The following is an 18,307-nucleotide window of genomic DNA, read 5'->3' as shown; positions in this document are numbered from 1 at the left end:
AAAGGAATGCATAAATTTAAAAAATAAAATACTTAATATGTAAATAGGCGCATAACTCTAGAAATACAGATCGCTTAGTTTTGTCCATTTTCAAAATTTGCAAGTTTTTAAATGCTGTAGGTCTTGCAGAACCCACGATATTTCAGCGGGTGCAAAAAATAACGCTCTGTAATTCAAAGATTGGCAGGGGTATCTGATAAGTTCTTTGCCATCCTACAAAAAAAAACAGTATCTAAACTACAGAAGTGCAAAGAAAACAGCTTGCATCTCCAACGCTTTTTAAGATAATTATGTCAAAGCCAAAATTATGTGCAAAAGAGAGTTTAACTTATGTACTGATCTGTATTTCATTTCTTTATAGTCATATCTCCGCCATTGCTAAAAAAAGGGTCACTTTTCTTCAACGCAAATATCAGTAATTTGGGCTGCCATTATGTTGCAAGCAGTATTTGACGGCACGTCAAATATCGAAGCTCTATGCATTGTAACTTTACACAAGAAGACTTCTTCGGTATTCCTATATAAGTTTACATAAACTAGTAAGTGGCTGCGAGGGTATTTCTACACAATTGGAATGACATAAAGTAGAAAATCACAAAGTGATGATACATGCTAAACATAACAAACTTTGTACATTCAGGACAATGTAGGAGATTCAGAAGAAACGATTTTAAGACACGTTTACTGTATATGTCTACATAAACTGTGTCCCCGACGGTGGGGCCATTTTTGACCCTATATGTTTTTGTAAAGGTCCATTAAGCTATGCTTTATACTAAGTATCTAAGTTCAGAGTTTGCAGTTTTTCACAAGAAATCTAAATGTGTTTTCCAATTATTTTTAGTCAAATAAATGAATATTAAATAAAGTGACCCTTGGACCCGGCCAATTTTGACACAAGAAGAATAATAACAAGAGCTGTCACAGGAGACAGCGAAGGTCGACTAATAAAATACTGGACGCAGTAATAAAGACAAAATTATGAAAGAAAAATCATTTATGTATACTTATGTATTAAGTTATAGTAAAAAAATAACATTTGTTAACATAAATTCCAAGATCAATGGGAATAATTCTTAAAATAGTCACGCTAGAGTTATGAACCTTGTCACACAACATGTGTGTAATGATAAGAAATATATATTTGAAGTTGATGCGACATGCAAAATACCAAATACAAAAGAAGACTTCTAAAGGCATGACATATTACTTTTGCAGATGACTTCAAGGTTATACTACAATCCAAATATCTAGGCATTGTTATTTCAGAGAAGTGGTTCTTTAAGACATTTTACTAAACTGGCCTATGTATCTGACCTCGAGGACGAAGTCATTTTTTACCAGATGGGCATGACTTATACAACTTTTTAGAGGTCAGATACGCAATGGCAATGCTACATGCTGAAAATCTAGCCCGGGCATTGAAGTCTTAAAGAAGGAAATAAATATGTATTTTCCAATACAAATCTATATAAACTAAGTGTGTGTGACACCTACCACCCCAGTTCTGGCCAATTCCGACCAATTGGACAAGACTCACACGTGTATGACATTGTGAACATAACAAGAATATGTTCAATGCAACTTCGAAGAAGAAGTTTTAAGACCTTTTGCCTATACAAGTCATCAGTTCAATCTGTGACCCCAAGACAGGGTCATTTCTAAGGTGCAAGTTGTAGAGGTCTACACTGCACGCCAAATACCTAAGTTCTCAGTATAGCAGTTTAATATGTGTATATCTATAAAAACAAAGAAACCACTGAGACGTGATTTATATAAGATGTGTAGAGTACTTCCAAGTGGATGCTTCATGGTAAATATCTAGTATTGTTGTTTCTCAGAAGATTTCATTTTGGAAATATATCTTTATCTCCTTTGACCTGTATATACATCCAACTTGAACCAATTCCACAAATTTTGCTAAGGCTGCCAAATGTTCATTCCTATGAAGTTTGGTCAAAATCAACCAATGAATTAAGTTAGAGATGGTGGTTGATCACAGGGACGATGGACGCACTGCCATCACAAAAGCTCACCTTTGAGCACAGGTAATAAAAACAAGTCACATTCTAAAACAAAATTTATTTCTAAATGACTACATTAATGAATAATACATATAACTTATAAAAGGTGTAAGTAAACATGATATGTAAAATTTTTAAACTATAACATGTATAATGTAACATTTATTTTGTTGTAATGATCCTGAAAGAAAAATTCATTTACTTTATTAAATACTTAAATACTCAAATATACTATGTCAGTCACAAATAATAACAAGTGCTTGACTATTCTCAGTACTTGATATTTTTACTGCCATTTTATATTGACACCATCTACTTTATTCCACAATTACAGTCATTTTTAAATAAATAACAAAACTGCTAAAACATTTTTTATATTTCTAAAAATATTTGGTAAAATGGGTATATTTTATAGTAATCCTGTGAGTATAAAAAAATCTCCATTAATGTAACAGAATACAAATGGAACAAATCTGTTTGAATAACTAAATAATGTAATCATCATTTGACAGAAGTATACAACAATAACATGAGAACAATAATATAAAATAAATATCTTAATTTCCCTCTGGCACTGTATAAATATATCAAAAATATTACCATGATACCTAAACTTTAAACTATTTTTTCTAAGAAGCTAAAGTATAAAATATAAGTCATACATTATATATAAATAGGTCAAGTTCCAAAGTAAACAAGAGCACCACATATACTTGTTAACGCTCGTCTGTTAAAGGCAACAAATATCAATAACCAATTATTTTTTATCAATATTTAAGTTAAAAAACACACATTACTCAAAAAAGTTGTTTTTAAATTAATGTAAATGCCACTGGTATTACAAATGTCATTCTAATCCAGTATTCAAAGTTTTATGTTGACACCTTTAATAAATAGTTTTTAATTCAATAGCAATTTTCACAAAATTTCTAAGTTAAAAAGGGGCATAACTTTAACAATAAAACTTTCAGAATTATGCTCCTTGTCTAAACAAGAGGGCAATGATGGCCCTAGATCACTCAACAGACCCATCAAACTCATCTGAACAATTACCTAGACAAGCATTCTGGCCAAGTTTTATGACAGGTGAGTCAAAATTGTGACCTGACTAGAGTGTTAACAAGGATTATCCATATTTGAGCAGTGTGACCTAGTTTTTAACCCAGGTGACCCATATTCGAACTTGACCTAGAAATCATCAAAACAAACTTTCAGACCAATTTCCAGGATACTTGGATCAAAACAGTAGCCACTAGTGTTAAAAAGATTTTTCTATTTTTAGCTCCGGTGACCTAGTTTTTCATGCAAGATGACCCATGTTCAAATTCATCCGAGCAATTACCTAGACAAGTATCCTGACCAAGTTTAATGATAATTGAGTCAAAAATGTGACCAATAAAGTGTTAACAAGGTTTTTCCATATTTAGGCGATGTGACCTAGTTTTTCATCCGAGATGACCCATGTTCGAACTTGACCTAGAAATCACCAAAGCAAACTTTCAGACCAATTTACAGGATATTTGGATCAAAACAGTAGCCACTAGAGTGTTAACAAGATTTTTCTATTTTTAGCACCTGTGACCTAGTTTTTCATCCGATATGACCCATGTTCAAACTCATACGAGCTATCTAGATAAGCATCCTGACAAAGTTTGATGATGATTGAGGCAAAAATGTGACCGCTAAAGTGTTAACTAACAAGTGTGGACGGACGACAGACATTCAACGATCCTAAAAGCTCACCCTGAGCAAGCTCAGGTGAGCTAAAAAGTATACCTTGATATGATGAACAAGTATTCCATTAAGTTTTATGCTGATATCTTTCATAGTTTTAAAATCATTCTACTTCACAGGCAATTTTGACAAAAAAAAATTGTAAAAAAGTTGTAAAGAGGCATATCTCCAAAAAATAAGGTATTTAATTAAGGTTTCAAAATAGTGCCCCTTGTGTAACAACTGCACTTGTCATAATAAGCAAGTACTTTAAGTTTCATGTTGAAAGCTTTTAAAATTTTAGAGTTAATGCTCTACAATAAAAAGTTTGCATAAGTAATTTTTTGTTTCTTTCTCAAAGAAATGCAGTGTGTTGTATTATAAAGCCATAATAAAGATTCTTGAGAAGTTAAATGGTTGTTTGGAATGTAAATAGAGCCACATAACCTTTTAAAGTGTTTATAACTAATGAAATAAAGCAATTGTGCAGTATTATAAATGAATCTATCAAATATACTTGTGACAGATTATATGTCTATATGCAAATAATTGTCTACTATATAACCATTTACATGTTACTAGTCAAATAACCTGTTGAAAGTATTTGTGCCTAATAATGCAATTTAGTGTCATGATATTTTCTTATATACATTTGACATTTTTTGTTCAGATTTTATTATATCATTTTGAAATCAACTGATTTACATTATTTTATTTATGTCAAAGATATATCAAAAGTAAACAATTTAGCAACCATGTGCTTAATGATGTTTTTTCTTACATAACATGTTACTCAAAAATCAATCAACAACTCACATGCTCTTCAATTCTGGAGGAAATAAAAGTATCTGTATAACAATTAATCTTTTCTTTATCCAATAAAAACTTGAAAAGAATTCATGAAATCTTATTTAATCACAATAAAATTTTAACAGTATACAATTATTTCAATGCTGTTTTTGGAACAGTCAAAACTGTTGCACTGAGGCATCAGGGGTGACATTTGGAACTGTTACAAGAGGCCAAAGGAGGGAAAACAGTTTTACTGTTCCACAAACTCGCATGCAATAAATAACTGTTTTATTACCTAATGCTTTGCAATCAAACTATAATATATACTGCAGCAACATACTAATAACATTTTTACAACTGTTTAAACTGTTTACAGCGGAATCATTCTGACATTTGATTTTCTAAAAAACACAATTATAGCATTATTGAAAATATCTGATGACAGGGGTGAGACTATTAAATTGTTGACCAATCAACAGTTCATTTCATCACTGCGCATGAACATGATTTCAGTGGTTCAATTTAACAGTCATAAACAAGAAGCGCCGCAATGCGACGAAAACCAGGTTTTCAACGGCCAAGTTTTATGTGACAGCAATCAATAGGTCAAAGTGCACTGAAGTTGTTGGGTTGAAGCAGAAAATTCTATTGTAAGCAAATGACCTTGAACTTGCTCCCGCATATCTAAGTAGCAATCCAAAGCTGCCACTCAGCAAGTTTGGTGTCAAAAGGTCAAAGCAAACTCAAGTTATAACATGAAAACTAAATACATTAACCTTGATCACAGACACCTGGGTAGCAATCCCAAGCTGTCTCTTGATATAAGCTACCCATTCATCAAGTTTGGTGTCAAAAGGCCAAATCAAATTCAAGTTATTGAGTGGAAACTGAATTTTATTTTTAGTAACAGTGACCTTGACCTTGATCACAGACACCTGGATAGCAATCCCAAGCTGCCTCTTGATATAAGCTATCCATACACCAAGTTTGGTGTCAATAGGCCAAACCAAACTCAAATTATTGAGCAGAAACTGAATTTCTATTTTTAGTAACAGTGACATTGATAACAGATACCTGGGTAGCAATCCTAAGCTGCCTCTTGATATAAGCTATCCATACACCAAGTTAGGTGTCAATAGGCCAAAGCAAACTCAAGTTATAGAGCGGAAACTGAATTTCTATTTTTAGTAACAGTGACCTTGACCTTGATCACAGACAACTGGATAGCAATCCCATGCTGCCTCTTGATATAAGCTATCCATACACCAAGTTTGGTGTCAATAGGCCAAAGCAAACGCAAGTTATTGAGCCAAAAACTGAATTTCTATTTTTAGTAACAGTGACCTTGACCTTGATCACAGATACCTGGGTAGCAATCCCGAGCGGCCTATTGATATAAGCTATCCATACACCAAGTTTGGTGTCAATAGGCCAAAGCAAACTTAAGTTATTGAGCAAAAACTGAATTTCTATTTTAAGTAACAGTGACCTTGATCACAGACACCTGGGTAGCAATCCAAAGCTGCCTCTTGATATAAGCTATCCATACACCAAGTTTGGTGTCAATAGGCCAAAGTAAACTCAAGTTATTGAGCGGAAACTGAATTTCTATTTTTAGTAACAGTGACCTTGACCTTAATCACAGACACCTGGGTAGAAATCCCAAGTGGCCTCTTTATATAAGCTATCCATACACCAAGTTTGGTGTCAATAGGCCAAACCAAACTCAAGTTATTGAGCGGAAACTGAATTTCTATTTTTAGTAACAGTGACCTTGACCTTGATCACAGACACCTGGATAGCAATCCCAAGCTGCCTCTTGATATAAGCTATCCATACACCAAGTTTGGTGTCAATAGGCCAAAGCAAACTAAAGTTATTGAGTGGAAACCAAAAGTTGATGCCCGCCCGCCCGCCTGCCCGCCCGCCGACTTCGGCATTACAATAACCCGGTTTTCGTTGAAAACCTGGTTAATAAGAAATTAGTATTTATAGAAGGTATTAGGTATTAATACAATCTTAACTCAATGAAATACATAACAAAAAAATCATTGTATTTCATAAATACATGTACATGATTGTATATTTTACAAGATCACCAATATTCTTAGTGCTAGACACAAAAAGGGGGCATAATTCTGCAAACATGCTAAGCAGACATACCTGCTCTTGTTAGTAAAAAATATATCAAGTTTAAAGTGAATAATAAAACAGTTACCTGCTCTTTAGAAATGCATTAATTTTTTCTAATTTAAAACAATTGAACAAGTATTCCAGATAGAAGGGATTAACTTGACAGTTTTTGAGAAACTGACCTATGAAGAAATTTTTTTAAGTAAAATAAGATTCAAGATTCTTTAAGTAACGTAAACAAGTTATGTTTCTTGTTACATGATACAATTAACATATATACATATTACATACATATTACACATGACAAATACAAAAAAAGACATGAATGATTAAACTCACTGAAAACAAGTAAGTATAATGAGCATATACAAGATAATAAGGGTACAACTTTGCAAAAACCAAAAACTTTCAATGAATTTTATGATTATCTGCCATACTGAAATCTTGTCATATTTTGATTGTGAACTAGTATATCAAGTTTGAAGTAAATAACAAAAAGGTTAACCAGTGCTAAAAATCTTTGTTGAAAAAGGAGCACAATTTTGATTAAAAAAATTAAATTAAGATTACCTGCCCTTTTGAAATGGCACCCTTAAATGACAATATAAATGTTCATCAAAGTTTAAAGTGCATAGCTTTTATAGTTTCTGAGAAAATGAACCTTAAAGAAAGGATAACCAACACTGACGCTGAAGGCACAATGAGAGGGTCATGACAAAAACAAAATTTATTTTCCTCGAAAAGTGGAATACATTATGGAATATGGAAACATAAACCTTATTTTCTCTATATGTCTATGGAAATTTTTTTTAACAAAAACTTTTATCTCAACAATATCAAAATTATATGAAATTGGAATCCTGATGTACTACCCTCCATCTTTATTCTGTAAGACTGTTCGTATAACATTTAATAACAGCTCACGTTGAACCTGGGAACCAACGAATGCTGTGAGAGCTTCTAGGCCTGAGCTACCAACAAGTTCTTGTACTTTCTCCACCAAACGTTGTTTGTCATAGTCACTGAGATTTTTTAACACTTTTATCATTGAGCTATATTCATCAGATTTACAGTAGCCAATCACTGAACCTGTAATATATACAATAATAACTGAACCTATACAGTATAATTACAGTAGCCAATCACTGAACCTGTAATATATACAATATAAACTGAACCTTTACAGTATAATTACAGTAGCTTATCACTGAACCTGTAATATATACAATATTAACTGAACCTATACAGTATAATTACAGTAGCCTATCACTGAACCTGTAATATATACAATAATAACTGAACCTATACAGTATAATTACAGTAGCCAATCACTGAACCTGTAATATATACAATAATAACTGAACCTATACAGTATAATTACAGTAGCCAATCACTGAACCTGTAATATATACAATAATAACTGAACCTATACAGTATAATTACAGTAGCTTATCACTGAACCTGTAATATATACAATATAAACTGAACCTATACAGTATAATTACCTTAGCTAATCACATAACCTGTAATATATACAATAACAAGCAATTATCATAGTATTGCAAGCAATCCATAAGTCCCCTACCGGTAAGAGCCCAAGCAAAATTCTGAAGGGCCATTGGCCATTCACTTATGTTCCTATTTTAAGTAAATTTGTTGAAAAAGTTCTTTAAAAGTGATCACAGGAAACAGTTTTTATGTACAGACAGACGGACTGAAGGAACTCTAAAGTTATTTTTTAAACATCCCTGTTATCAAAATATAACATTTTTAAAATCCTATCATGATTGAAGAAGTTGGAGTAAAAATTACCAATTTCTCAAAAAAAAGTCTAAGTTCAAAAGGGGCATAATTCTGAAAATAGCCTTGCTAGAGTATTGAACACTCACAAATGTTGAGTGACAATAACAAACATTTATACGAAGTTTGAAGTAGATACATTCAGAAAAAGAAGTTATTAAAAAAAACAATGTTTTTTTTATGAAAATTTTAAGTTCAAGGGAGGTAATTCTGATAAATTTTGTGCTAGAGTTGTAAACCTTGTCACATATGATGTGGTTGATGACAAGCAACTTTTATTTAAAGTTTGAAGAAAACACCTTAAGAAATAAAGAACTTAGAGTGAAAAAACTTAAAAACTAGAATCAGAAATCTTGAAATTCAGCCTATTTGTTGCCATAGCAACCAGAATTTTCAACATAGGAAGATAAAAAAGGATGTGCATAATTTCCATACTGCCATCTACCCATATGTCAAGTTTCATAAACATATTTTCAGTACTTTTTGTGTTATGACTGGATCCAGGTTATGTGTAAAATTTGCCATATTTTCAGTCTATTTGTTGCCATAGCAACCAGAATTTTCAACATAGGAAGAAAAGAAAAAGACGTGCATAATCTCCATACTGCCATCTATCCATATATCAAGTTTCATAAAAATATTTTCAGTACTTTTTGCGTTATCGCGGGATCCAGGTTATGTGTAAAATTTGCCATATTTTCAGCCTATTTGTTGCCATAGCAACCAGAATTTTCAACATAGGAAGAAAAGAAAAAGACGTGCATAATCTCCATACTGCCATCTATGCATATATCAAGTTTCATTAAAATATTTTCAGTACTTTTTGCGTTATCGCGGGATCCAGTTTTGTGGACGGACGGACTGACGGACGGACAGAAGGACGGACGGACAGACGGACGGAGGGTAAACCTAAAGTCCCCTCCGGTAAACCGGTAGGGGACTAATAACTGAACCTATACAGTATAATTACAGAAGCCTATCACTGAACCTGTAATATATACAACAAGAGGGCCATGATGGCCCTGAGGTCGCTCACCTGTATATAGGCCCCCGGAGCGGGGCCAGTTTAAACCCCAGGGCTTTTATTTGAACAAACTTGGAAGACACCCATTAGATGATGTTAAGTTTTTACTACACACATATAATGAAAAACAATCACCTCTGCACCCCATCCTCTCCCCCCGCCAGAGCCAATTTTAACCCAAGGGCTTTTATTTGAACAAACTTGGTAGACACCCACAAGAAGATGTTTCATATTAAACATCTTACCTCTAGCTCATTGGGTTTTTTAAAAGAAGATTTTTTAAGTTTTTACTATAAAACAATGACACCTCTGGGGCGGGGCCAGTTTTGACCCCAGGGCTTTTATTTGAACAAACTTTGTAGACACTTACTAGAAGATGTTTCATGCTTAATATCTATAATCTAGCTATTTAGGTTTTTTCAAAGAAGATTTTTTAAGTTTTTGCTATACACATGTATAAGAAAAATCAATGTCCCCCGGAACGGGGCCAATTTTGACCCCATGGCTTTTATTTGAACAAACTTTGTAGACACCCATTAGAACATGTTTCATGCTAAATATCTTAGCTCTAGCTCTTCGAGTTCTTTAAAAGAAGATTTTTAAGTTTTTACTATATGCATATAGGGAAAATCAATGACCCCCTGGGGCGGGGCCAATTTTGACCCCAGGGCTTTTATTTGCACAAACTTGGTAGACACTCGTTAGAAGATGTTTCATGCTAAATATCTTAGCTCTAGCTCTTTGGGTTCCCTAAAAGAAGATTTTTTAAAGTTTTTACTATATGCATATAGGGAAAATCAATGACCCCCTGGGGCGGGGCCAATTTTGACCCCAGGGCTTTTATTTGAACAAACTTGGTAGACATTCACTAGAAGATGTTTCATGCCAAATATCTAAGCTCTAGCTCTTTGGGTTTTTTAAAAGAAGATATTTAAAGTTTTTTTCTTTCGGTTGCCATGGTAACCAGAGTTCTGCATGGAATTAATTTCTTTGAACAATTTTTAAAGGTGTAATTGGCTTAGTGGTTTATAAGGAGATGTCATTTAAAGTAAAAGTTTACGGACGGACGGACGACGGACGAAAAGCGATCACAAAAGCTCACCCTGTCACTTTGTGACAGATGAGCTAATAATAACTGAACCTATACAGTATAATTACAGTAGCAAATCACTGAACCTGAAATATATAAAATATTAACTGAACCTATACAGTATAATTACAGTAGCTTATCACTGAACCTGTAATATATACAATAATAACTGAACCTATACAGTATAATTACAGTAGCCAATCACTGAACCTGAAATATATAAAATATTAACTGAACCTATACAGTATAATTACAGTAGCCAATCACTGAACCTGTAATATATACAATAATAACTGAACCTATACAGTATAATTACAGTAGCCAATCACTGAACCTGAAATATATAAAATATTAACTGAACCTATATAGTATAATTACAGTAGCTTATCACTGAACCTGTAATATATACAATAATAACTGAACCTATACAGTATAATTACAGTAGCCAATCACTGAACCTGAAATATATAAAATATTAACTGAACCTATACAGTATAATTACAGTAGCCAATCACTGAACCTGTAATATATACAATAATAACTGAACCTATACAGTATAATTACAGTAGCCAATCATTGAACCTGAAATATATAAAATATTAACTGAACCTATACAGTATAATTACAGTAGCCAATCACTGAACCTGAAATATATAAAATATTAACTGAACCTATACAGTATAATTACAGTAGCCAATCACTGAACCTGTAATATATACAATATTAACTGAACCTATACAGTATAATAACAGTAGCCAATCACTGAACCTGAAATATATAAAATATTAACTGAACCTATACAGTATAATTACAGTAGCTTATCACTGAACCTGTAATATATACAATATTAACTGAACCTATACAGTATAATTACCTTAGCTAATCACATAACCTGTAATATATACAATATAAACTGAACCTATACAGTATAATTACAGTAGCCCATCACTGAACCTGTAATATATACAATATTAACTGAACCTATACAGTATAATAACAGTAGCCTATCACTGAACCTGTAATATATACAATATTAACTGAACCTATACAGTATAATTACAGTAGCCCATCACTGAACCTGTAATATATACAATATTAACTGAACCTATACAGTATAATAACAGTAGCCAATCACTGAACCTGAAATATATAAAATATTTACTGAACCTATACAGTATAATTACAGTAGCTTATCACTGAACCTGTAATATATACAATATAAACTGAACCTATACAGTATAATTACAGTAGCCTATCACTGAACCTGTAATATATACAATATTTTCTGAACCTATACAGTATAATTACAGTAGCCTATCACTGAACCTGTAATATATACAATATAAACTGAACCTATACAGTATAATAACAGTAGCCAATCACTGAACCTGTAATATAAATTACAATATAAACTCAACCACTGTATACAATACAATTACAAAAGAATTTTACTGAACATGTAAAATAAACAATATTAACTAAACATATACAATAATAATAACAGAAGACCTAACCCGTAAAATAAACAATAATGAAGGGACTCCACTGAAGTTTTTAGACATGACGAGACTGGATATAATTTTTAGAGATTAATGTTTTTTTATGTAGGTATACATCAATAACATGTGTGCAAAATTTCAGATCATTTCCTCTATCCTTTGTAATATACCAGATTAAATATTATAATTTTGAAAATAATTCAAAAGTGAAAAGCAATGCTTTTCACAGATCAGGCTAAGAATAATACAAAAATTAAATTTTCAATTGATTTCTAAGTCTAATTCTTATTTATTTTTGGCATATCTTCCTATATAAGTGCCCCTGTTGTTCTATGTATGAATTAATTTTTTTTATGTTTTAAGGCTTTTGGACATCAGTGGAGTAATGTATCTTACCCTAATAAGTATAACTAAAGAAAACAAACTTGACCTGAAAAATATACAATATTAACTGGCTCTGAAAAATATACAATATTTACTGACTCTTTAAAAGCATAGTTACAATATTATACTGACTATGTATAATATCTACTTTTTACTGAACCTATAAAGTAAAACTATGGTACTGTAGTCTTTTACTAAACTGGTAAATGATTCTATATGACTTGTTTATCCTAATACTGAAAATCCTGATGATTAATACTAGACAAGTTATTAAGTAAAGTAATTCACTGTAGTAAGAGTAAAAACATTATTTCATTAACAATAAGTCAAGAAGAAAACAATATCTTACCCACAAATCCACCCACCAGAGCACCTGGTGGTCCACCCACTAAACCACCTGCACACGTACCCCCAGCAGCCCAGGCCATCTGCTTGAAAATACCTTGAAATATATAAAAGTAATCTCATATTATCTAACCAGTCACATTTACAGGTTATAACAATATAATATTACCTATCATTTGAATACATGTGTATAAACTGATTTTGATTTTTACCATTCATTTCAGTAAAACAAGGGAGAATATCATGGACAATTCACAGGAAAATAATATATGCATAGTTTTTCTCCCTTGTAATATTTATTTACATTTTCACTTGGTTTATTCCTTTATAAATCATTATACATGTATATAAATTTCAAGGGCATAGCTAGTGTTATGCACATGTCTAACATACAATTGTAGATCATCTTGAAGGAAAACAAAACTTCAAAATAAATATGTTAAAGACAGCGCAGTGTGAGGTTAGTGGCAGAATTCCAAATTTATTTATTGCAGCTTAAAGTGAAGCCCTGGGTTGTAACACAAATATATATCTATGAAGTATTTAGGTGGCAAGATCAAATACTTGCAACTAGGCGATAGCATTTACATTTATTATAAGTTGAGTAAATCCATAAAACACTGTTCCTGGGCTGGCTGTGAAGCAAAATGCTATAACCTTTATACATACAAGAGCTGAGGTATAATGCAAATGACTGTAGAAAAGATTTCTTGATCAATCATAACAAAAATGTCTAGAATTATCTGGGAATCGAACGCTTGTTGCACGATTCACAGACCAACACTCTACAAATTGAGCTAACCTGATTGTGCATATCATGTGGATAGGGAGATGTTGTATCATTTTTTTAAAGAAATTCTGGATAAGACAAAGACAAGTAACACTTTACAGACATCATACTATCACAAAGGCTCATTTCTCACCACTTTGTACAGGTGAGCTGACAAACAAAAAACAAGAGCTGTTCAGTGTTGGCAGAACAGTGTGCTCATTGCTTGGAAGTGAAAGAAGACCCTGGGTAATGTAGAATGGTTTAAGTTAAAAAAGGGCCATAATGCTGTAAAAATAACATGTTAGAGTTATAGACAGTGACCCCCTATTACACTTTTAAAATTAGTGTGGTTCAATACATTCTCTTCAGTAGTTTAGAAACACAAAAAATCTAAACAAAATGTGACAGGGTAAGTACAATAGCTCCCCATAATAGTCATGCTAAAATTGTAACTGGACAAAAAATATTTTAAATCTGATCTAGATAAGTCCACTTATGGTAACCAGCTCTCCGAATACTTCTGATAAAGTTGTCATTGTCAAATTACCCACTGCTTATACCTTGAAATCTTGTTTCTCACCTTTGCTTGTTTTCTTTAATTCTGCATTTGTTTCAAGAATTTCCATCAGATGTTTGTAATAAGGTATAAACGCCATCCCTGCAAGATTTGCAGCCATTTTTCACTTGCTCTGTCAGTCTGAAATATTCAAAGTTATATAATTATGTACATATTAAACAACAAATAAGTAAAATGACATTTTACTCATTTTTTGGCAGTCAAATTAAGCTGAATTTATTAAGTGAAAAATTAGCTATAATAATGATGATTGACTGGTAATTTATAACGAAAAATGTTAATGAAACAATATAAAAACTACCAAAATTATATAAAGTAATATATATATAAAGACTGCCCCACACTTTTTTCAAGAATTGAACAGGGGCAAAACCTGACTTTTTCTTACCATCAAATCCAAAAAGACTGATGCAGGCCTTTATGAGTGAAGAGTTTTTGAATAATACAATTTGAAAGTTTGGTTGTGAATGTTGTTTTATCCTAGTATTAACTTGAACCAACATATAATAACAAAGTTATGGCAATTTTCATAAAGTAAAATTAAAGATGTCTTAAAAGATCATGAAAGTTTTAAATTATATTCACTTTAAGCAGCATGTTGATGTTGTCTAACATGTTATTAATGTTCAAATAGTAATAATATTTGTGCATAAATTACTAAATGCCTGATGCCTGCCCAGACCAAGACAAAACATCCTTCCCCAAAACCATCTTGTTCAAGTATACAACAGTCAGCATTACATTCATTTCATCTAAAGTGCACACAGCCCCTGCTATGACTTTTATGAATGGAAAATCTCGACTTGTAAGAGAAAAAAACACTATTTCATTGTTGCCATATCCAGTGTTAGTCTCAATATTTAGACTGCAAGACCGACCAATTCTACATTCTGATATTACATACATGTAGATGTCTGTCTGCAGGCAACCATTGTCTATATAATTAATAGCGCTAAAGCCCACAACTTGTTGGGCTAGCGATGGTGTGTTCATGCCCAATTAACATGATTTAAGTGGTGATGCAGCATCAATAAACCACCAATGTAATAATGATGTCCACCCTCACTTAGACAACTGTGTACAGTTTGGGTAGATATTCAGTTATTAAATGTACCAAGAGTGTAAGAATTACTGGCAGTTCGAAAAATGACATGTAGGTGTTTCTTTGTAATGAAGGTTTTGAACATGCATTGAGACATGCAGCTTATACTACATGGTAAATCTTCCATAATTATGTCCTATTGCTTGGTACTTTTAACTAATATATCAAATAGGAGTTCAAGTGGTTTTGAGCAAACTACTGGTTCAGCAAACTTTATTTATTTAGAAAAGCCTGCAGTATACTGTCATGGTTCAGAACTGACCATTTAGGAAGAAGATGTGTAAGGGGCTGAATAGCTCAGTCGGTAGAACCAAGGTACAGTATTCAGAGGGTCCTGGGTTCGAGTCCCGTTCAAGCTGCACATTTTTCTCACCCTTTTGAGAAACCATGGATTACAAAGAAAGCAAGAACAAAACATATAATAACCAAATTGATTGTCTGAGTATAACGTTTAACATATGTATCTTCAATGTATAATAAACATATGAAACATGATAAATGTATGAGGCATATGAGGTTTTTCACACGTGTAGCTAATAAACAGCTAATTTAAAGCAATCAATTGTGAACAGCATGCTACTTGATTAAACGTCTCACTCTTTAATTGGATGGATATCACTATAAATAAGTATTTTTCAGACAAAATAATCATGATAGAACAGAGCATATATACTTTATTTCTGACTGGGGCTTAACACACATCATCACAACGAATATCACAACATACATATACATGTCTATTTATTATAATGCATGCACCAAGAAATCATGATAATATAATAAATTCAAACAGTTATATTCACACAATTATACAAAAGGTTTGTACATGTTTTTTTTATAAAGGGGACAGTTTGAGAATTTACGCTTATATATGATAGCCATCAATTAAATCTCAAATTATACATTCATATATGTTATAAATATCTAAATTGTCTGTGTGTTCTGTATCCACTCATATGCGACAAATCAAATTAAGTTTGAACAACACATAATTTTGTACCGTCACGTTTAATCAGGTAGCACTTAGTTCACACTTAATTACCGTTAATTGCATCACGCATTCGTTAATCCAGTAGCATTGCATCTCTTTTTATTTTTTATCAATAATCTATAATTTAAATCAAAAACTACTCTTTTAAAAAGTTGAATTTAGAAATAAATTTTTATCTTTTACATATTTTTAAGTATTTATAGCTGTTAGTCACAAAAATAACTTTAGGGCCGATTTGACTAGTTTTGAGGCCGATTCGACTAGTTTTAGGGCCGATTTGACTAGCTTTGGGGCCGATTTGACTTTTTAAAATTGTTGTGTGGCCGGTTTGACTAATTTTGAGGCCGATTTGACTAATTTTGGGGCCGATTTGACTTGGGGCCGATATGACTTGGGGCCGATTTGACTGGTTTGCATGTGGGGCCGTGACTGGATATAGCTCAGAGTTTAATTTACATTGCTATGTAACTCTGTGAAATAAAGGATGAATGTCTTATGTTGTTTCATACTGTTTTGGTGACACTTTTGCTTGTGTCCCTTGTTGTTTTCTCGTCTACGGTAAGTATCTTCCCCATTGCCTCTAGTTTTTATTTCTTTGATTACTCCCCACCCCCTCCCCCGGTCTCCTGTCCCCTTCCCCTTTGTGGGCCTATTTTTATTTTCTTTGAATTCCTAATCAGTTACAAATTAATTATCATTTAATGATTAACCTGTCCGTGCTGTCTTTGCCCTGTCCTGTTTTTGTTTGGGGTCCCCCTGGGCTCCTTGCCATTGGTTCTTGTTGCTGGGTCATGTGGGGGTTGCGTTCATTGAACGCCGCCTTTCCTTGTTGATCTTGTTTATCATATTCAATATAGCAGGGGAATATGTCAGAGGTTAGAACTATCACTATTTAGGGGAGAAGATATGTAAGTGGCCAGATAGCTCAGTCGGTAGAGCTGCGGTATGGTATTCCTAGGGTCCCGGGTTTGATTCCAGGTCATGCTGCACATTTTTCTTACCCTGCTACAATACTAATTACTATACTGTTATATAGATTTAGTTTGCTGAAACCAAAACTTTAATATTTTATTATATTATAGAACAGTAGTAGTTCTGGCTTCCATAACTTTATATGTCGCTTTTATTTTGACGTTGCGACAGTAACAGGTCTAGCAATACTATAAAACCTGTTCGCTGAAGTATCTTTAGCTAGAACAGTAGAAGATACTGTAACTTCCCATTTGTTTACTGTTTACTGTTTCCTTGGAGTATTGTAAGCACTTCTGTGCCATGATTAGGTAGTTAGACAAAACCACTTTGCCCTAAAAAAAATGGCTAGAACCGCTGGTGCCAAAAACTATCTTGATAAGCAACCTGATTTGCGGCCACAGATTTGTTCATTTCAATCAACCAGAAAAAAATCTTACGGTGATAACGACTCTGGAAAAATATCAGCAAATTACGCAGTTTCATCCGAACATTAAGCCACTTTAAATATGGGAAAGGGTAACTCAATTACAGATTTACACTTTATCGTTGTCATCATAAAGGAAAGCGGTATAAGGCCTCAGACCACAATTAATTTCACCAAGTATGTTCACGGATTTATATAAATCCGTGGTATGTTCTATATAAACCATGTGGCAATTTTACTAACTCTCCAACAAAATCAAAGTCACTTGTGCTTACAGTATCATCCAAGATAAATAATTCCAGCTAAAGCAAACTTGGGGTCATGCGGCATTTTTTCACAGCATTTCAGTCTGAAAAATACATCAGTCTGATATTTTTCAGTAATCGGCCAGAACCATGTGAATCATGTCATGTAGAAAAACCACTCAAAAAATACTTATTCACAAAAAAACGGAATTAAAGTTGGCAATTACCAGCTGCTGTTTGAAATGAACTTTGTCAGAAAATGTCTTTTTTTTCTATCTCTTTCAGTCAATATTATTCATTTATATCTGGCATTAACACGGGGGAGGAAGTGTTACACGAGGGATGGAGTTCTTACTTATGATAACTTGTCAAGGAGTTCTTGTGATAACTGTCACGGAATTCTTCGGAAAACTATTGTAT

The 18,307-nt window shown here is 32.9% G+C and overlaps 1 protein-coding gene across 1 annotated transcript; it reads right to left on the bottom strand.

Annotated features, from left to right (window-relative positions):
- Positions 1-7,468: 7,468 nt before the first annotated feature.
- Positions 7,469-17,782, bottom strand: LOC132736588 (protein C19orf12 homolog). Its single transcript, XM_060723745.1, has 4 exons — positions 17,656-17,782; positions 14,157-14,273; positions 12,809-12,901; positions 7,469-7,751 (listed from the first exon to the last, which is right to left on the bottom strand). The coding sequence occupies exons 2-4, from the start codon at positions 14,251-14,253 to the stop codon at positions 7,531-7,533; spliced, it is 411 nt and encodes a 136-aa protein (XP_060579728.1). The 5' UTR covers positions 14,254-14,273; positions 17,656-17,782; the 3' UTR covers positions 7,469-7,530.
- Positions 17,783-18,307: the final 525 nt, after the last annotated feature.

The sequence above is a fragment of the Ruditapes philippinarum genome, unplaced genomic scaffold, assembly GCF_026571515.1.
Source record: "Ruditapes philippinarum isolate M1 unplaced genomic scaffold, ASM2657151v2 ctg2093_1_1_1_1, whole genome shotgun sequence".
NCBI classification, from domain to species: Eukaryota; Metazoa; Mollusca; class Bivalvia; order Venerida; family Veneridae; genus Ruditapes; species Ruditapes philippinarum.
This window is presented reverse-complemented; position numbering and strand designations above follow the sequence as displayed.